This window comes from Notothenia rossii (genome assembly GCF_949606895.1).
Source record: "Notothenia rossii genome assembly, chromosome: 8".
NCBI lineage: Eukaryota > Metazoa > Chordata > Actinopteri > Perciformes > Nototheniidae > Notothenia > Notothenia rossii.
In genome coordinates, this window is record NC_136906.1 from 64,643,429 (window position 1) to 64,665,759 (window position 22,331).

General features: G+C 41.1%; 1 protein-coding gene across 1 annotated transcript in view; it reads left to right on the plus strand.

Annotated features, from left to right (window-relative positions):
• nbas (NBAS subunit of NRZ tethering complex) overlaps window positions 1–22,331 on the plus strand; it is a 184,705-nt gene that overhangs the window by 5,062 nt on the left and 157,312 nt on the right. Inside the window, exons 6-15 of the mRNA XM_079645282.1 lie at window positions 204–247; window positions 3,624–3,757; window positions 6,961–7,094; window positions 12,959–13,057; window positions 15,183–15,321; window positions 15,466–15,531; window positions 15,625–15,753; window positions 16,173–16,236; window positions 16,727–16,920; window positions 18,918–19,193. Coding sequence (XP_079501408.1) covers window positions 204–247; window positions 3,624–3,757; window positions 6,961–7,094; window positions 12,959–13,057; window positions 15,183–15,321; window positions 15,466–15,531; window positions 15,625–15,753; window positions 16,173–16,236; window positions 16,727–16,920; window positions 18,918–19,193 — 1,279 coding nt within the window. The remainder of the gene's footprint in view (window positions 1–203; window positions 248–3,623; window positions 3,758–6,960; window positions 7,095–12,958; window positions 13,058–15,182; window positions 15,322–15,465; window positions 15,532–15,624; window positions 15,754–16,172; window positions 16,237–16,726; window positions 16,921–18,917; window positions 19,194–22,331) is intronic.

Consider the following 22,331-nt stretch of genomic DNA (forward strand, 5'->3'; position numbering starts at 1 on the left):
TTTAAGAGTCTGTCTAAACACTGCCCACTCTTAAGACCCTGTCTGCGTGATCCATTGAGCTACTACAGCTCGGAGGCCATAAGTGGCAATTATAACCCACGTTATATGAGGTCAGCTAAGGCTAAAAGTTTGTATAGTTGCCCCCTTCGGTGTGTGTATCCTTGTCATGTCGCTGCTTTTTCACTGGTGTGTTTGCTCCTCAGGTCTGTGAGAGATGACTTTGGCTCGATCATTGGGAAGTGCCAGGGTAAGTCCCTCTCCGCCGTTTAATTTGAGCTCATAACACGTTTTTAACTTGTATTCTTCATTAACAGTGTCCATAGCCTGTGTTCGAACACTACTTGGAGTTTGTTTCAAAGCGAAATATCAACCATGGTGGCTAATTGGATTGTGTGAGAGGGACACAGATAATCACTCTCATCCCATACACTGCCACTCATTAGAATCAGCCTCATACTGGCTGATAAAATAAATCGCCTTTATTGTTTGATTAGCTATTAAATGAAAATGGCCTGCTGCGTTGGTATTAATTACGTGAAACATGGGGAGGCCCAAACTTTCTGAAAGTAAATACACTTTGATGTTAGGAAGTCATTTCTTTTTTAGTATTGGGATTTTTTTTATATTTAAAGGGACAAGGAGTATGATTTTTTTTTTTCTTTGGTTTCTGTTGGTTTACACATAGTCACGGAATAATGATACTGAAAATCCTACTCGTTGTCTCTTTTAACAGTCACCTATCACTTTTCATGTCTTTTTATACATGAAGATGTGTGCCCTCATATTCTCTCTCTTTCTGTCCTGATCCATTTATATAAAAACCTGTCTGAAAAGAAGCTGATCAGATTTTGGCCACATAAGCGTGGCTATTGGATATTGGACATGTTGGATTTTGGCAGACAGTTATGAACACCGTCTCCCTCACAGATCTAACCAGACAACAGATTAATTGTCTTCATGCAACAACTACACTGTAGCAACATTCACCAGGAATTATTAATAATTCTACAACCACAAACTGAAAAAAAGTCATATAGATAGATATAATTGCAAAAAATCTAAATATATTTGTTAAAATAAATCTTCTGGAAACCAAAATCAAACAATATGTTCTCCACTTTTAGCCTACTCCCCTCTCCTTTTCTTAAATTGTTTCTACATTGTCATCATCTTTCCCGCCCCTTCTCTGTCTGTTTCTTTCTCTCACACTAAATGTGTTCGGCTCAGGCTACTTTTCATTGTAGCCCGTTGTTCTAATGTCTCAGTGTGGATAACAGTAGCCCCTGGGCCTGTGAAAACCCAGCCTCCCTCCTCTTTTTCATTCCATTTTTATCTCTCCTTTTCATTTTACTTTTACTTCATTTCATTTCACGGAGATTTGTCCTAATGGATTTTGCTCTGATCCTACCTTTTTAATGGCATTTTATTTTAATGGAGTAGTGTGTGCGTGTGTCTGTGTAGCTTTTCATGCTTGTACATCTGTGCGTGACTGCATCTGCTGCATCCACACCTGTGTATCACTCCCTGTCTCTCTCTCTCCCCCCTCCCCTCCCCTCCCCTCCCTCCCTCCCTGCTCCTGTTACAGTGGAGTCGTCTCCCGCCCCCGTACATAATTCATAAGTGTTGAGCTCTGATAAATGCATCCGTGAGGCTTTAGATAGAAGGCTTCTGTTGGGTCGTTGAGTGTAATTCTCCCCAACTTCCACCCCCGCCATTGCTGGGAGAAAAAGAAGAAAACTAAAAACTAAATCCAGGACAGTAGTATCCAATTTCCCAGCTCCCGAAAAAAGCCATCTATGTGGAAATGGAGCCCTCTCAGCCGCAGAACAACATACTGTATACAAATCATAGTGGGAGCTAAATAGGAGGGTGGCGTGTGAGTGAAATAGAAAAAAAAGATTGCAATAGGAAGGAAAAGAGCAACAAAAGAACAGATTACAATTGGTTCCTATGCCTCCTACAATGGTTGCATGTTGTTGTCTGCTCCTCCTTAGTCGAGAGTCTCAAAGGTGCGTTAAATCGCCTACTTCCCGAGGTGCTTTCTGATACTTATGCCTTAACATTTGGGGAGCTATTATTCCTCTCAGTGGGTGCCGTGCTCATTGTTTCCTGCTCTCTCTTTTTATTCCGCTTCTCTCTTACTTCCATTCTCTATGTCTGTCTCGCCTCCCACCTCTCTCCTTTGTTCTTCATTTAAAATTCTAGTCATACAATATCCGACGCCTCCATTCGTTTGCAGTATTGCCCACCAGGGGTTGCGGCAGCATTCCTCAGCCAAGAAACTCAATACAATAAATGCCAATAGCGCTGTTATGTGATATCAACAAAAACACAACTTCCTTTTCATAACTGTATTGCTTTGCAAACAGGGCACCCGTGGTGGAAAATTACGCCTCACACTGTTCTCAAATGCAGAAGCCCATGCAAAAAGGGTGTATCTTGAATACTGGATTGTTCTTGTGCCCAACACATTGTGCACATGTTTGTACAATAAAAACTCTTAGCCTATTTCCCTCATGCTGTTTAATGTCTCATAAGAAGAATCAGGTATTCAAAACAGATCTGGGATCAGCCGCAGCCTTTCTATCAGAGTGAAATATGACAGGGAAGCCTTGAGAAATTGCCAGCAGGCGGATATGTGCTTTATCACAGCGATATGGTTACACTCACAGCACTGCTGAGCCAGCAGATTGGCAAAACAGTAGCCTGTACTTCAATAAAAGCTGGATTTATGATCCCCTCCCCCTTCCTCTCTGCCTCTCCACCTTTCTCCCCCTCCGCTCATCGGGAGCGCGACTGGGAAAATGTTCGGTTTTGAATTTTGTAACACTTTATTTTTTAATCGTTTTTATTATAAAGAAAAATCATATAGAATTTCATTGAGCAAAAGTGCACATTTCAACCAGACTGCCAAAAAGCTGATCAAATATACCCCGACCCACACCCAAAAAATTAAGAGATAAGTATACACGTTCTCATAATAGACACAAAATAAAAAAAATGTATATTTGTGAGGAAGCGCACACACTCCCTCACTAACATGTTGGTCTTAACTATTTGTTTGTTAAGAAAGGTAGTACATGTTTTTTCAAATAACATAACAAACAAAAAGACAAAATATATACAACACCTACAATATTGCTTTAGAAATAGTTGTAGCCCAGATTTCAGCAACGTTCTAGTCTATACACAATCATCTTCAAAGTGTTAAATCCAGCTTGCATTTCTCTACGTCTGTGATCAATGACTGCCAGGCCTTATAAAATCTATCAGTAGATTCCTTCAGAGTGGACCGGATATTCTCTAGTTGCAAAAACTGCAACAAATCTCTAATCCAGTGAGTATGGGTGGGAAACTGTGTGTCTTTGCGAGACAATTATTGAGATGTATTACTCTAACTATCCTTCATACATTAATTGGATAGGTCCTTAGACCCACTGTGTTGATGTATGGCATTAGCTTCATCCTTCTTCTCCCATCTGTGTCCATCATTGGCACTCCTCAGAACACCAGGGACTATTCACAGTCTGGTTTAATAACAAATCTCTGTCCCTAAATATCTCCTCACCCTTTCTCAGTTTGTTTGAGCTTTCAAGTCATTTTTCTTCTTTCTCCTGCCACAGTGCCAAAGGACCCAAACCCCCAGTGGCGAAAGGCGGCATGGAGCCACGACTGCACCCTGCTGGGCTATGCCGACAGCACTGGTACCGTGCGCCTCTTCGACCTCATAGGCAGCGAACTCTTCGTCATCCCTCCGGTAACCGTGCCTGTCCCTCCTCTTTGATGTCATCAAACCCCCAGAGTCCCCATTCAAGCTGGCCCTGTTTCTGAAATGCCTTTTACTTTTATTTTGAATGCATTGATGCTCTTTCTAATTGACCAGCTAGATGCAGCATATCAGTGTTTCCCCTATATACAAATAGTGGCGGAGCAGTGCCGCTGCTGAAATATGCGCACCGCTGCTAGGACCAAAAAAAAAAAGAAAAACTTTTTATTTTTTTATTAAAATAATAATAAGTGGCGACCCTTTTTCATTTTTGATTGTTTGTTATGTGGATTTGTAGTATTGTGTTGTGAAACATTGCCACTGTATACATGTACTAGGCAGGGTAGATTTTCGGCATAGGGCACCAGATCTGGGGGGCGCTGCGCTGGTAGCTCTGGGAGGGGAAAAAACTTTTTGGACCGTTGGTGCTCATCCTAATTTTCGGCCTTGATGTAACAACATTCATAATTAAGTAAATGTAACACCCTTTTCACCCCGGTTACACTTTTCATTTGCCCTGTACGATGGGCGCTGTAAGTGATGAAAGTGGGGGATGTTGGCTTATCAGGCGCCCGCAGCTCACAGCCAAAGTCCGAGTGTGGGAGCGAGATAGCGAGCGAGGGAGAGAGAGAGAGAGGGCTCACCGGTACCGGCGCTGTTGTTATTAGAATCTGGTGCTAGCTGCGCTAACGGATATAAGAAGTAGATGTTTCTACAACCAGGGTGGAGGAGAGCTCTCCTGAGAGGCTCAGTGAGCTAAAGGACTCACTGAGTGTTTAGATAGTTAATTTTAGTCTAAGTTATCTCAGTGGGTCTCAAACGTTTTGACCACAAATTATGTAAACACATATTTCCAAGGCACTCCTTTATAATTATTAGGATAAATAAAAACAGGTTTGAAATCATTCCAATGTATACTATAGATAGGACAGTAAACCAAAAATATTGTTTAAAGTTGGAGAGATACAAAAATATGCATGAATAAATAAATGTTAACTAGGTAAAATAAGATATGAATGAACAACAAAAATAAAATAAGTTGGATTTATTTGTTATTGGCTATGGTAGGTTATTGGTTATGATCATATACTTATTTGATTATTAAAATGTAAACCAATCTTTTTCATATGGGCGTTTTAGAGTTGTACTTCTCTGGTAATTGTGTGCTCAAAGTGCACCAGATTGAAGCATTTTACTTTAAAATGTTCAAAAAAAGGTCTTCCCGGGGGGGGGAAACCCCCGGACCCCCCTAGAGGATGTGACGTCCACCCCCCAATTCAAACATGTTCATACAATACTGAATACATTTGAAGCCATTTTAACGTATATTACCCATGTCAATAAGTTTCAGTTTTTGTGTGTCTTTTGTAGAGATTTTTCATTTATTCTTTATAAATAAAATCTCGCCTAGGGCTGTAAATTGTCTAGAACCGGCCCTGGTACTAGGCCTCAAGAGCCTTACTTGTGCTGGCAGACACATAGAAACAAATTGGCGGGGCGCACTTCGCACGTGCACACACTAAAATATTCCACGCGCCCCGCGCTCACATTATGCTGGGCCCACGTGCCTTAGCACCCCTTCTATGACTCCATCCTAGGGGAAACGCTGCCTATGGAAACTCAGCATTACCTTAATTTCTTGTCAGTATTATCGTATTCTTCTCAGATGATTGGTTTAAATACAATGTTTATTCGAGCTAAGAGTTGGGATGACTAGACTAATCAATTAACAAAAAGGTCATTGCTGTTGATAATGATGATTGTTATAATTCGGACCATTTTTATAATCATTTAAGTAATGTTTTATGGGGAAATGCCCCGAAAATATTGAATGCTTATTAATGCTTTATATCATATTAAACTGAATATCTTTGGGTTATGAACGGAAAAAACATGAGAAACTGGAATGGAGATTTTTCACTAATTTCAGACAATTTACAGAATTGTTATAGAACAATGAATCCATTTAGTTTGTAAGATAAAACTTTATTGTAAGCAAATTAACTATATAATTTCATTTAAATCTAAATGTATCTACGAAAGAATTGTCCCATTAATACATAATTGAAAAAATAACATTAGTTTCAGTCCTAATTTACCACTTATTTGTTATTTGGAAAAACAATGTCTGACCTGGTTCTGGTTCTTTAAAAAAAATACATAATCAGATTATAAATTGGTTAAATGGCGCTTGTTCTCCTACCATCAGATTTAACTCTACAGTGACATAGTTATGCGCTCTCACACATCTATAGTCTGGGCTCCAGAGAGCGGTTGGGCCGTGTTCTGTTCTCACTGAAGCACACTTTCACTGGGCACTTTGAGCTGCCTGTCACCTTTCTTAAAAGAAAACGTCTCTCTGTGCCCTCTTTGTCTGTCACGCCTGCTTTTTTCTTTCATGTGTCTGATTCTTCTTCTTATCTCTCTTTCTTCTTCTTTGCTCATACTGTCCCAATCTTTTCTTCTCCATCTTCATCAACTTCTCTCTTTAATTCTTCCTCCCTAGATCCTCCTCTCCTATCCTCGAGCATTTGTCTTATTCTCACATGTCTGTCTCTGAGTAGCTCTGCCATCCCCTCTTACTTTAATGTCCTCTGTGTGCTGAATATTATCATTCCTCCATTTCTATCCATCATTCTTTCTGCTCCTCTATCCGCCCTGTCAGAAATGATGAGCACTGACACTCCCCCCCCCCCCCCCCTCCAGTCTCCTTTAGTGCGACTTTACTTCGTTATGTAGCTACAGTATGTGTGTCTGCGCACTTCCACCAGCACCCCCCCACCTCTGTTCCTCTTGTTTGTCACTGTTAAGTGCACACGCCGGTGACATTCTGCTATTTCTGGAGGAGACGATAATAAAGTCGATTTGACAGAGAGTAGCTAGCATGAAAAAAAAGTCAAATTTGCTTCCCTACATCCCCCATCTCTCTTTCCCTTTTTTTGTGTCTTATCTTTTGTTCCCTGCCTTCCCTGTCGCATCATTTTTAATCTTTTTTTTCCCATGCCTGTTTTATGTTCTTTAACAATTGCCGTTGATGTGACACATCTTTGTTGGGTGTCCTTGTAAAAACTTTGTGAGGGCACAAACTGATAGATAATTATACACATTTCTTTACTTTTTTAGATTTTCTCTATAATTTACATCAGTAACTTTCACACTGTTGTTGACACTCCTTTTTGTTATCTCCTTGTCAGTCGGTGAGTTTTCCCGGGGATTTCAGTTGTGCAGTGGCGGGCCTGATCTTCCTGGAGTACACAGGCAGCGCCCATTTGTCGGCCGAGCTGCTCGTTATCACGTACGGGGGCGGGCTCAAGAGTTACCTGGTCAGGTGAGAGACAAAACTGCTTCACTCATACACCTTAAAATAACAGAGTTCTCAAATCATCTTCTCCGTTACATTATCCTAACTAAACAAAAATAAATGAATTTCACTTTTCCAGAATTATCTTAGATTAAAACACCAAAAATACTTCTTTATTACCATCTAATTTCTGTAGATTCTTCTGTTACGCAGCTCAAATAGACACCCATTCTGGAATGTGTATTCATCTTCCAATTTTAAATACAAGTACAGAATATTCTAACTGTTATTTAAAGGTCACTTGTCATGGCCATTTCCACTGATCATAATTCCATTGTTGAGGTATACTAAAATAGAAAAATACTGTGCAATTTTCCAAACTCACATTGGTTTTGCATACAGCATCTCTGTAAAGTATGTGTATTCAGCAGTATTCACTTTCTCCACTAAACGGCTCGCTGCAGCTCCCCCCCCCACCCCCCCTGTGATTTCCTTGTTTAGCGATACACAGCCAAACACAGCCAAACTCAACCTGAACACACACAAAGTAACAGCCGAAATAAAAACAATAAGTGTGGCTTGATATTGAGTAAGAAAAAGTTTTATAGGTTGATAAACGCGGTGAGAATGGGTCTGCAGAGAGAATTCTTCGCGATCCCAACTGTCTGTTATCAGCCTGCAGCCAGGGAGGAGAGATCAGCAGGGCTGCCTGCACTGAGTGTGGGTGTGTGGGTTGGTCAATTTGGAGCAATCAGCGGGGGCTTAACGTAACGGCTCCACGGATTGGCCCATTAAGTTCCGGGTACGTGCTTTCGTAAGCACGTACCCGGAAGAATCAAATGGATGATGACGTCATGATGACGTTTCACCAACGAGGCGTTTTGGGGAGGTATTTTCTTTTTTAGAGTTTTACTCGCTACAGGGTGTACTTTGAGGGTTTTGACTCTGCAGGCCGTTTACATGCAGAAAAACCTTCATAACACACAAGGGGACGGGTAATAACCGGAAAAGCATGACATGTGACCTTTAAGGGATAATGTGCAGCGAGCACACCCTTTAGGATGATCAAGATCCCTTCGCATACTAAACAAACAAACGACTTGACTCCCAGTATTCATTTAAATGTTGTTATTGACTTTAAAACAATCGTATTGCTTCCGCTAAGAAAATAAAAATCCTTTCCACGGCGCTCCAACGGTTCGAACTCCGACAACAACTTAATTTAAAATGAAGGCAGGTCTGATTGATGTTTTCTGTGTCTGTCCAAGTCTGTTCACAGTTCCTGTTCCACTAACAAGTCCTTAAACACTACAGAGCCAACACCGTGTTCCTGTTAGTGTTGACTTCCTGTCTCTCTGCTTCTCTTGATTTATCTGACTTCCAGTGCTACGTATTTTTCCTCTTTTCCTTTCTCTCTCTTGATCCTCCTTAGCAATGGTCATTATAGTGCTTAACAGCGGTCTGTAATACTGTTATATTAACCTCTGAAATGTCCGAATTGACCAATCAGAATCGAGTATTCAACTAAGCCATGTAATATATAGCAAGAAAGGCACATGGAGGGCTGCCAGGCTCGTCTATAACTGGGATTCATTAGGATCCACTCCAAAATGTTATTAGTTCTTCCTTGGCCCATGCTACTCTCATAAAATGTCTTTATCATAGGAAGAAAGATGGGACAGTAGCGTTTCCCCTACCATTGTCTTGGAGGGGTGCTGCTTTTTTCTTTTTTATAAGTTTTTCTTTTTTATATATATATATATATATATATATATATATTTATAGCACCAAATTGCAACTAATCTATATCTACTGTCACTTTTCACATTGAACATATGCTCTTTTATTAAAAAAACTAAATGCTTTTGTTTTAAGTTGTGAGTTTTGTGTTTTTGACCCTAAGAAACGCTGATGCATTAATCAGTAACAATAATCTACAGCTCCTCTCTCTGCTCCAGAGAATTACAAAAAATATATCTCCCCCCCCCCCCCCCCGCGCTCAGGCAGCACCCCCCCAAAGCAATCAACCTAGGGGAAACACTGGACAGTTGTTTTTCACAATCTTACACAATCTTCTTTGTTGCTAATTCTTCACATCTTACTCTCTAATTGAAATGTGAACTGATTTGTTAATTTACATTAAAACTGACATGCCTCTTGTAATGTAACATTAATTGCGTAAGGGTCCTTGCTGCTGATTGGCTTGTCAGCCTGTGGGAACACCTGCCCAACAACTTCCCTTATCGTCTCCTTCCAAAATTCATAAGAATGAAACAGATATCCAGAGTATGGAAGACAACTAGAGAATGCAATTCCTGAAGAAATTGCTAGTGGGAATGCTTTATGCTGAAAAGCTGACGCTGAATTGCTATGCTAAAATGTAATGTGTAAGAAGAAAGTGAAGAATTTAGATTGAAATGATACATTAACACTGGGGGCTTGAATGTGTGATGAGAGAAGAAAAGAAAGTAAAAAGGCTTGGAAAAGCAGCAGAATATTAGAACTGCAAACTTTTGAACTAACTTGATCGCGAATGATCTGTCGCCATGCCAACGGCATTTGATGACATCCCATAATACGCTTATGCGTTGATGGCTGCATCGTTACCAAACCTTTGAAGTTTTGATCACCCTCTCACTCTTCTACCACCCTCTCTCTCTTCTCTTGATCGCCCTCTCTCTCTTCTCTTGATCACCCTCTCACTCTTCTATCACCCTCTCTCTCTTCTCTTGATCGCCCTCTCTCTCTTCTCTTGATCACCCTCTCACTCTTCTATCACCCTCTCTCTCTTCTCTTGATCGCCCTGACATCATCGTGTTCCATGACACAGGTGTTTATATTTGAGCTAACGAGGTGTCCAGAGATCAAATGTTTCCATTGTTCTGAATGAGAGATAAACCTCTTACATGTGAACGTTTTGTTGAAGAACCGTAACGGATATCGGTGAAATTTCAAAGCGTGAAATTGCCGATCCGATCGCGTGGGCGGGGCCTAAATGGAAGATTTAAACACCACTTTAAATCTTCCATTTAAAGTGATGTTTAAAACTCAGTTAATGGGCTCATTCACTGGAGCTTCCACAAACAACAATCAACTTAATTATTACATTCAAATGATGTACATTATTCAAGTTTACATTCACTTTGAATAATAACACGGGAGAAATTAGCAGAAGCGCTCTCTTTTCCTCTCTCCCTCTCTCTCTCCCTCTCTCTCTCTCTCTCTCCCCCTCTCTGCTTCTCCTGACAGTATCTCATGCAGCTCACTGATCCAGTAACTAATGAGTGATCCGACAGTGAAGAATAAATACATTTATAACTAGTTTAGCTTGTTCCAGTGGTAGATAAAATAGCTAAGTGTGTTAGATCTAACTCTTGTGTGTTTCGCTCGGCTCACCGGTCCGGCGGGCAGAGCTGCAGGATTTCTGCTTCACACAGACACGCATACGTTGCCTACCGCTATTTTACTGTTTTTTTCGGACACTTTAAAATAATGCCAGACTGGTGAAGCCATTTTGGCGAGCTTGTTTTGCTGCGCACAGAGAAAAGTGTCATGTATTTTACGTCATGCGATCGGCTCTCGCAATCGGCATGTTTAGAGAGCACCGATCGATCGGTAGAGAGCGAGTATCGGCCGATCTCGATCGGTGACCGATCGTTCGGAGCATCCCTAATCTGAAGTGTGCTTTTTGTGTACTTTCGGGTCAATACTTGTCAGTACTTTTTGGCAGATTAACTAAAGGTGTGCTGCTGTGAGGAAATATCAGCCTGAAATTACAATGGGCTTTAATGGAGAAATGTGGAAAGTTTTTGTCCCTTCATGGCATTTTGTTTAATTACTTTTGGTTGATTATTTGTCATTTTTCAAGCTACAAGATGTTTTCCTACGTTTGTCATGAATAATTATGTGTCAGGAATGTAGGGTTTGGGAATTATGGCAGTTTAAAAAAAAATATATGAAGGCAAATTTCAAGATTTCCTACACTCTAGCTGTGACATCAGGCACTCTAGTTAATGTTAAAATCTGAAGAAAGCCTCTTTATCAAGGTCTGAACAATGAAAGAATGTTGTGCGCAGAAGAACAGATAGACAACTATCTGTTAGCTGTTAACGGTTAACAGCTGTTAACAGCATTCCAACTAAATAAGAAAGAGGAAGTAAAAAATGAAACATGTACTGTACATTTGTGACATAAAACGTCTCTCTTCTTCCTGTGTATTTCTGTAGATAAGTTCCCACACAGACAGGAGCGTTGCTTTAAGAGTCTGCACATGCAATATGTCGGAGAGAGCAGACAGCCCCAAAGAGTGGGAACTTACATTTCGACTGTTCATCTTTCTCTTCAATTGCCATTTCAACCTTACTTGACGCTTACACTTTCAGGTCTCCTATGTTTACCTTCAAACTGTTATCAAGAAATGTTGTCCTGATGCTTACAGTGTTTACACTTTAGCCAACACTTCACCTATCATCTTCTTCAGTTTATACACTTAAACCCCAGCACTTTGCCTCATACTGCAGCTCCTTTCACTGCTTCCCCTTAACCTTCCTGCACCAAAACCTATTTCAGTACTGCCATTGTTTTCAGAATTTGAAACAGACTTCAGCTACAACTTGAACTGTTTCAGTAATTTACATAATTTAAACATTTTAACTGCATAGTTTCCTTAGGCACACGTAAATTCATCCTTATCTCGCATGCCCCCTTATCTTATCTGCTTTACCATCTGATTCAAATGCATCTACTATATACCCCTACCTTTTAAAGGACATTGCACCCATTTATGGTAAGACTTGATGCTTTATGCTTGTCTATATGTAAATGCTAGCGATTCCTCTCTTTGCAATTCCCCTACTGGCCAATCCAAATACACATCTTGATTATTAGATGAATGACATCTGAGTTTGTGCTTGCGGACCTGCGTGTAGGTGCTTTTCCTCGTGGCTGCCCATACCGTCCCTTTTTTAATTTAGCATTATTTAATATGGCATTATTTCAGAGATTTCCCATTTCACTTTGTATGATTGCGGCTGTCACAGCCTCGGTGCGCTCACACTCCAACACACGGGAGGAGATTGTGCGAATGTGTGTTGAATCTTGATCAGATGACTTGCCGTGACTTCTGCGTGACCAGGGATGTTTGAAAATGATGATTTACTATTCTATTACAGGCAGATAAATAGTGTTAGCTGCTTTTGAAGCCACCAGGGTGTGTGTATGTATGTGTGTGTGAGGAGGTAATTAAAATGTGAGATATTTGCTCTGGATTTAGTCTGAAAATGCTGGCTTGTTTTTAGAGATTCATTTTCAGAATGGATCTTCTATCACCCCTCTTCATGTGACTGCATTTCAATATTTTCACATAAACACTTTGAATTACAATTTCAGCATCATGGCAGAGCCTCAACAGCCATATTTCTTACTCTCTCTTTTCGAGCCCCATGCCAATATTTCTGTACGTGTGCTCACAAACACACAAACGCTTTACTGCGGCATAAACAGCTAAATGTCTGAAATATGCGTTTGCTTTCCCTGTTTCTTTTCTCCACCCACTTTCTCCTTCTCTCCGCACAGTTTATATTGCAGGGAAACTTTTCCCCAATGAGATATGTCCACATAAATTACATGACATCTCCTCTAATACAAATCTAATTTAGATTGCGCACTTAAATTAGATTATATATTTTGCAATGTCTCATTTGAAATTGCATCCGGGATTTGAAATTGCTCTGTCATCTTGGCTAAAACTGCTTTGTCGCAGCATTTACACTTTGCACATGGGTGTTCATGTTCTGATTGTTTATGTGCCAGAGTTAAATTATTGTCGACTTGTCATGTGACTATCCTCTCTCTCCCTCCGTCCCTTTCTTATTTTTATTTTTCTCTTTCAGTGTGGGAACCAATCAGAACTTCCAAGAGAACCACAGCTTCAGTTTCTCCTCTCACTACTCCCACGGAATCACCTCGGCTATTTACCACCCTGGACACCGGTATGTTTGTTGCCAACAATCCTTCACCCTCAGTCCTTGTAGCATTTTTCTTTGTTTTAAAGGGGCCCTATTATGCTTTTTGGGTTTTCCCTTTCTTGGACGTGTTTTTTATAAGCTTTTATAAAACACATCCAAGCCTGTAACGCCTCGATTGGATTCCTTTGTTTACTTTTGTAACATGGGGACATTGCTATGTATCACTTGCGCTTCTATTGGCTAGCTCTCCAATACATTGTACGTGATAGGCTAAGGGGCAGGACATCCCTAAGCGGTTGATCAATCACAACAGAGCCAGCCAGCTAACCAATCAGAGCAGACATGGCTCAAACAAAGGGTAAAAAGAGGTGCTGCAGCTTGTGAAAAAAAACAAAACACTTTTTGAACATTAAAGCATTTAAACATGTCACAGTTGAGGCACAAAATGCTAATATTACATCTGAAAATGAGCCCCTTTTGCATTTGTGTCTATATTTCCCTTTTGAATCCATCAATGACAGCGTAATGAATGCCTGTAGCCTTAACTCGACACCATTAGTGAATTTATTTTCTCTTGTGGCCTCCTCATTTGGAGCCCACTTCTATTACAACAGTGTTTCATCAAGAGTGTTGTTCATACATTTACATTCAAGCATCTGCAGACATCCTTATAAATCCTTTGAATCAACACTCATCCCTTAAACCCGTTGCAGATGATGATGAATCTTAAAAATCCGGGTGATTTCAAAAACTTTCATCATTTGACATCTAGGGGTAACATGTCGTCAATATGCTCGTAAATATGTAGTATATTGATCGCCATGCTACAACTTAGCGGGATTTTACTGCATTGCAGTTAACTTTTTACTCAAGTTTTATTTTTTCTTTAAAAAAAGTTGCTTGTGCAGTTAAAACTAACAGCAACACATAATGAAATATGTACTCTGAATATCAGTTTGTAACATCAGAAAAGGAAGTAGAAATACAAGGATCTTATGCAGACATTATTGCCCAAGCATAAGATGTTACATTATGGAATAGTGCCAATTGGCTTACTCGGGAATAAATGAGCCAATCACTTTAATGCAATACCTGCAGGAATCAACTATAGCCGTCTAAAATGCCCTTGGCCCTCCAATCCACGTAGCATTCAAAGTTTCGGGTTAATTATGTCTGGCTCACACCCGCGACCTCACTGTTTTCACAACGCTCTCCCGGTCTGCGCTAACCAGATTTAGTTTGGCCGGTGAAGCTTGGTTTGGCAGCTTAATGGATTTTGGCAGCTACTGTCAAGTGTTTGCCAGCTGATAGATGAGATGAAACTTTAATGATCCCTGCGTAACAACTGGGTCAGCAACAGAGAGAATAGGATAGAAGTAAGGGAAAGGCGAGGTGAGAAGCTGAAAAATAATATGAAAAAATGATTTCCACAGCTGAATACTGAATAATAATAATAAATATATAACTTGTTAAAGCTCGAGCAGTAGCTATACAACAGTGACAGTTTTAAATTCCGTGATGCACAGATGGCATTATAAATACTCATAAATGTTTCCAGATGTGCATTTAAACACTGATCTTTTCATTATCAGAGGTTATGTGTCTGCAGATGTGCCAAGGCATGTGACAAGTGATTGAACATCTGTTTAAGGAACACCTTAGTATACATACAAAGTGGCTTGTATCATGAGCTACTATCTTAACATAAACATGAGTCTGCTATCAGTTGATAAACTCATGCTCAGCTTTTGTTTCTTACTAAACATTTACCTTCTCTGCACCAGGGGGCAGTGTTGAGCTGGAAAGCACTATTTTTCCCCTGAGTTCCTGACCACCATAGCATTTTTAACTGCAAACACAGGCTCACAGATCACTGTGGTCATTGCGGTATTGTTCCTGCCATAAAAACATTGATTCCAACCTTCCTTTTACTTCTCATGAATAACTTTTTAATCCACAGTTTAGCTAAATGGCTACAGTAGTGGGGGAAACTCTAGAGATATACCTGGCTTAAACCCAGGCTGAAGGATGACCTCACAGTGACCAAATTAATTCGCTGTCCTTGTTATGCAAAGATAATTAATCCGTCAGGGGCACAATCTTGGAGGTGATAGCAATGAGTGTGTGTGTGTATTTGTGTGTTGGTCAGATTGCTGCTGGTGGGAGGCTGTGAGTCGGGGGATGATTGCACGTCCAAGGCCTCCTGCTACGGGATAACAGCCTGGAGGACTCTGTCTGGCTCGCCACACTACAAGCAGGTCACTAGCTACGAGGACGATGTCAGTGCGGTGAGGACACCACACACACACACACACACACACACACACACACACACACACACACACACACACACACACACACACACACACACACACACACACACACACACACACAGTCACTAATTATTGTCATTTCTTATCTGCGTCTATTAGAATCAGAAGAGAGGTTTCTTCAAGATCCCCAGTTTCAGATTCTTTGCCAGACAAGGAGATGAAAAGGTACCCATCCCTCTTTTTTTTACAGAATCGTCAATTATTTAATAGGAAGAATTTCTCCCCAAAATTGTGTGTGTGCCTATTTTTTCTGTCCAGGATGGTGTTTTCCGCATGAGCCTAAGCCCCGACGGCGCCCTGCTCGCTGTCATACACTTCTCGGGTCGCCTCTCTCTGTGGGACGTCCCCTCCCTCAAACAGAGGGCCACATGGAGCCAAGATCAACAGGTAAACCTCTAAGCTGTTTATCTGTGTGTGGTGAGAATGTATGCATGCTTTTTCTGACTAAACCTGTGAGCATTGCAGTCGTGTGCTGGCATTATTTTGCGCATTAGATGCTCGACTGAACGTATTAATTTAATCTCTCTCTGGCCCAAGTCTGAGTGGGTAGAGAGGGATTGTGTGCACGCCCATTAGATATTAAGTGAGGTAGCTTAGACACAACTTATATTTGCATGTATTGCTGATGTATGTCTGTGTTTCTCTTTATTGCCTGGTCTGAGCCTGCAGAGCTGTTGCATGTGCGTGCTTCACGTGTAAACAGGGTTAGAAGATTAATTTCACCCCCACCTCCTCCTCCTTATCCTTCTTCTTCTTCTTTTCCTCTCTTCCTCTTTGGTCCCACCATCCTTCGGTCCTGCCCGCAGCCAGGATTTGACGAGATCAACCCAGAGTGGAAGACATCGCTGGAGAGAAGGAAGAAAATAAAAGGTACTTTGGCCTGAAGGGCTAAAGAGAGCCGACTTTGTTGCTGACACAGCAGCACACTGTGGATACAGTGTAATGATCTTTGACATGCACTATTCTCTGAATTATACAGTTATTTAGACACACATCCAAGGCCAGAAAATATTTTCCTTCTTCAAAGTGTCCAAGCTTGTGAGTGTGTGTCTGTGCTGTGTGTGCGTACGCCTCTTTAGGCAGATTTACAGTCCCTTTTTTTGACAGTTTTGGGCCAGTTGTAATGACAGCAGTGACAGCTTGTGTAAGCAATAATCTGTGCAAGTCTTCATCTCATGGATGACAAGTGATGAATTTCCCCACATGTGTAAATATGTCTCAGTGAAGGAAGCCAATTCTAAAATGTTAATGTGATAACAAAATAGAATCCTAAAAGTGCACAAAAAAATGTCAAATACAAGTTTGACCACATTTCTCTGGTGAATATGCACATTTGTAAAACGTATGTTTCCTGTCCTAGATAAGGAGCAGTACTACCCGCTGGAGGATGTGAGCTGGTGGAGCGACGTGGTGCTGATTCTGGCTCGCTGCTCCGGCTCCGTCACCGTGTCCTCAGTCAGGACGCTGCGCAACCTCCTGGGGAAATCCTGCGAGTGGTTCGATCCCTCGCCTCGAGTCACGGCGGCACATGAAGTGGGCTTCCTCAGCCTGGAGGTAGGTGTTCAGAGAGCGGTTTGCATGTATGGTTAAGTAAACATTTAAGGGGGTTTGCACGTTAATAGAATGGCATGTGAGACTCATGTTAGCGGAAAACCATCTTTTAGAATCATACATCATAGACCTTGGCCTTCATGGCTTTTAAAGGCCTTTTATACAATACAATATTTCCTCTTTTCATTCATTTAAATGTTCTCAACACTAACCCAGTGCGCAAGGCAAAACAATGCAAACCCTGGATCGGTATATTATTGGGATGTCAGTTATTTTGTTTCATTTATAAACATATTAAAGAAAAAATCATTTTCGGCACAATGTTTCTTTGTGAAAATAGATGATTTATGAATTTGTACTGCCAGCTGATGTGAATCACTGTCACCAATGACTATATTGAATATTTATATCTGACTATGGTTTTTATAGTCATTGTGTAAAAGCCTTTACAAATACAGCCTACTGTATGGTAACAGAATATGTGTAAAGTTGTTGAAGTATATAATGATGAGACAGGAATCCCTCGTTCTTTATTCCCCCACAAAGCCCCTGTTATCACAGCCATTCCACGTTTACTTCAGTCCTCCCTTTTTTCTTCTTTTTCTCTGATTGCATAGAGAGAGAGATTTTTTTTTTACCAGCCAGCTGCCAACTTTTTGGAACGGTTTCATCAGCCTGCTTCAGTATGGAGAGGGGGGGGTGGATGGGTGCCGGCGTAGCTGTATCTAAAGCTGAGGGTTTTATGCGTGTTGAAATTACCTTGAGCACGGGGCTTGTGTTGTGTGCCGCCTCCGCAGAGTTGGAATAATGTAGAATAATGTGACCTTGTGTGTTTACGATGATTACACGTGCATCTTCCTGCGCGTGATGAGTAATGTATTAGTGCAGCACTATGGAAGCTGCCTCAGCTCCTCATCGAGTAAGGCACTTAAAGCTTTACAGGTGCTAAATGTTTCATAAACCCTGGCTGGGAGGCCCTCTGCTCGAGGATAGCATTTTCTATAGTGAGCATAAAAACCCATAGGGGCACCACTACAAAATATGATGTCTTGCTGCAGCGTAGGGATAAAAACAATTGGCAAGTACTATCTCCCGAGACAGGACACATTAGAAGAAGTATTGTGCTTAGCTTTGGATTAGAATCTTGTTTGTGCTTTTGACAGCTTGCTGATCCAGCTTGATGGAGTTAAATAATTAAGTTAGCCAGATTATGATGTAAACAATGCTGCATTACACCCTGTTGGGGAAATATTTTCCAAGGCCCATAACTTTGACCCAGTTTATCAGTTTATACTGACCTCACTGAGCACAGGCACCTGTAACCTTGGCTGCTGTGCTCTCAGTGCTTTGTCTCCCTGTTCCTGCCTGTTGGCGTCAGCTGATAGAGGTCTTATGATTCTATCTTGTTATGCACAATGTTGATTATTCTCTCAGAACTAGCTAAATACATGGGTCTGGGGTAGAGATCTTCCGAATTGGTTTGGCATCTCAACCTGTGGTCAACTCGTGGCTCATGACATGTCTCGTGAATTCTCCGGCTGAAGCGCCAAATAAACCGTCAGTGTTTGCCATCAAAGTTCCAGCTCTCCTCATGTCTCTCTGAGTCCTGTTTCCAATTGCTTCAGCAGTTTCCCTCACACACACACTCCCATGCTTCATTTTTCAGCAAAGAAGTGTCCCCCACTAGTCATTCCAGGCGAAAGCTGTACATCTGATACGTTCAATCTTTGGAAATGGCCGTTGTTTTTGTTTTGCAGACCTCACTTTATGATTTGGGCCAACAAGGCAGATGTATTTTTATGTAAAGACACAACTGCTGCTTTATTGCCACATCAGATGCGTGTGTGTGGAGTATAATTCAAAGTTATCACTATGCATTACTCTTGTTCCTCAACTCTCTTGTGCACCATCATTTTTGAATGGTTCCGCTTCACTACTTCTCAACTATGTGATCCCTCAATTGACCTCCATTCTATTTTTATTTACTTAATTCTCTGCAGTGTGAGGTGAAGCTGGCTCAGAAGCGCGGCCGCCTGGAGAGCAACCTGAGCGGCGGGGCCAGTGACGATGAGGAGGGGGATGATGGCGGAGACTCTGATTCAGATGAAGAGTCCTCAGCTAAAGCCCGCTACTTTGGCTACGTCAAGCAGGGCCTGTACTACGTGACGGAGATGGAGAGGTTTGCGCCACCTCGAAAGCGTCCCCGCACCGTGATGAAAAACTACCGTCTGGTCAGTCTGAGGTCGACAACACCGGAGGAACTGTACCAGAGGAAGGTAGGACGGAAAATCTACAAGTAGAATCAGAATCAAGTTTATTCCAGGTAGGTTTACACATACAAGGAATTTGCTTTGCTGGTGGTGCGAACATAAACAATCTAAAAATAGGTTGCAAAGTAAAAAAATAACAAAATAAAAAGTCTTCTTGTAATTTAAGAATAGCATTAATAAGGAAGCTAAAGACAAGTATTTACACCAAATGTAACTATACAAATAACCTTAAAAGCTAACAAACAAAAACACTTAGGACAATGACTATATATGGCAAACTACAGTGTATTATATTATAAAGTGGAGGGCTGTGCAGACATGTTTGCAAAAATGTGCAAAAAGCAGTCAGAGTTGAGCATGAACATGACTCACAGTATTAAAAAAAGACTAAAAAGAACAAAATGTTGTTCGGGTGACGAGAGGTTTTGGTCCTGATGGAGCGCAGTCTCCTGCCAGAGGGGTTCAGGGTAAACTGTCTGTCCAGGGTGGGTGGGGTCGGCCACAATCTTCCCTGCCCGCCTCAGTCCCAGAAGGGTTGATGTACACTTTTAAAACACTATACTTGTGCAATATCTAATTTAAAGTAAGGGCAATGACTTTGGCTCCAAAAAGTGCTTTTACAGCAAAGAGTTACTGTACTTTTTGATGGCAGTATCAGAACTAAGTCCGTAAGAAGAATGCAGATGAGTTCATTTGTGTCCTCCTTTTGAATTTTAAGACTTTCACCTGAGCCTGAATCCATTTTGTCCCACTTTTCATTTGAAAGAGGACATTTTGAATGGGCTGGATCAGATAAAGAAAGAATAATGAGACCTCTTTATGGATAGGCCATCGCAAAGCTTTCTGTAAAAATAGTCTCACCATTTTGAGGATAACCATGATCCAGGAACTTTACTTCAAGGTTCTAGGAAGGGAGGTTGGTCGAAGGGTTAATTGCTTTGGTCCAGACTGAAATAAGTCAATGACTATCAGATGAATTCCCTTATTTTTGTTATATTTTGCTGGAGTTTTATTTTCTTTCAGTTCTTTTTATTTTGCAATAACAAGACCACCTGCAACAATGACCCCGCTACGCCCTTTCGTCACTTGATGTTAAACTGACTTTATACAGGGTTGTTCAAGATTGCATGCGTGTGTATGAAAGTGTTCTGAATGGAAGACCATCGTTAACACAAGGCACTCTGTTATAGGAAGTGAAATTGAGAAATGAAAAGCCATTCAGTCATAATGAGAGGTTAAACAGAAGCGGCACGTTCAGGCCCACAATGTCAAAAAACTATAATCAGGTCTGTGTCAAGAGGGGAAGGGTTTGTAATATGTAATCTTGTGATCGTGTTGAGAATTTGTCCAAAAAAGTCTAAAATGATCCACCAATTTCATGTTATTTTAGACAAACATGAGGGTGAATCTAAGAGGTTGACCTTCTTTGTTTATAAAATGTCTAAATGACTGTTTGATGGATCTTCATGATATTTAGTATGAATTGTAATCACTTCAATCATCAGGGCAAATCTTCACTTTCTCCAATACGTTCTGAAAACGACCAGTGACCCTACATGACTAACGATGTTCCCACAGCCTTAGCTGTACTTCGTGATTAGTGCTCATTAGCAAATGTTAGCACGGCTACATGCACACTGCGCCCAATTACAGAGTGACAGAGCGGCTGGCGTTTGTCTTTGAGGTTTTGAATGGATAGTGACTCTGAGGAGAAGTCACATCGCAGCATTCATATTTAATGAAATTCACACATATCGTGGCTGGAAATGTGCTTTTTATTTGACAGTTCAGGTCCAAGTGCGAACAGACCCAGTAGGATTTAGAGTTTTATGAGTTATGATTCTTTTTGGTTATTTATTTACAAGAAAAGCTTTCCTTCACTGCTTCTGCCTTCATGGTTGGATTTAAATGCTCGTTTAGCTTAGCAATCTAAACAGCTATTCCAGAGCTGATGTGCAGTTCTCTGCCTCACACAGAGTTGTAAATTCATTTGGGCAAAGGAATTACCTATTTAATATTTCAAAGACACTCCATTCCTAATTACACCAACCCCTTATGTAAGGCCTTTATCATATGCAAAGTGATACATGGGTCTCATGTGCCTCACTGTAATGCCGGCAATCACGCTTTAACATCAGTCATCAATTCTCTTCAATGGTGGATATCACATTTCCCATGAAAGTCTTCATTTTCTTTTTGCCGCTTAATTTAGCAGCAACTGAAGGACATCATATGAATCTGTTTGGTCACTGACTGAATTATAACAGGCTGATCTACAAAATTGGTTTCTGACTAAATAAATCCTGTGCCAGCTCACTGAAGTGCAATTGTTTTGTTGGACCCACGCCAGAGTGTTGTTGAGGAGAAATGAAAAAACAAGCAAGATGTTCAGTCTGCTTTTAAGGCAATTCTTTCCACTCCCAGGGGCCTCTCAGAGATGCTAATTGCCGCATTGGAAATATGGCTGTTGTTGCGGCTCGCTACAAATTGCAGCAAATACAACAACATGCTCCATCATAAAACACACCATCAGCTCTCAATGGTCCAAAGTTTTACCATGGTTCATCAGTCATTTTTATGACCCATCATCTACTTCCTTATTCATCATTGTCATCATCATTAGATGCCATTAGTCATCGCCATCAATTCTAACAGTGGAGAGTTACACGGTAATATATCATTATTATCTCTTTGTACCACTTGGTACCCGCGGGACTAACCGCAGCTGCTGCGCTCCTGTTGGAATATTTTATTCACAAGTATCCAATTGTAGGCGTGTGAGTGAATGAAAGTGTGTATGGTTTGCATGTGTGTGCATGCATATTAGTATGTCTATCTTGTGTGTGTCAAGGCCTGCATTTTGCTAGTTATGTTTGAACAGCTTGACATTTCCGCACTCGCTTGCACACGGAAAGCGGAATGACCTGATCTCCGAGGTTCACCAGAGGTTTTGCAGTGAGACCTCAAGTCTTTCCTCAAGTCAGCCTATTCATGTGTTTCAGCGGTTTGATGAGGCGTTCGGTGGCGTAACCCTGCCTGCGTGAGGAGCATACTGGCAGAGCTCCTAACATTTTTATTAGCCGAATCCGGAGAGAGAAGGAAGCTGTTTTTGATGTCCTCCTACGTGAGGTTTAACTGTGTGGG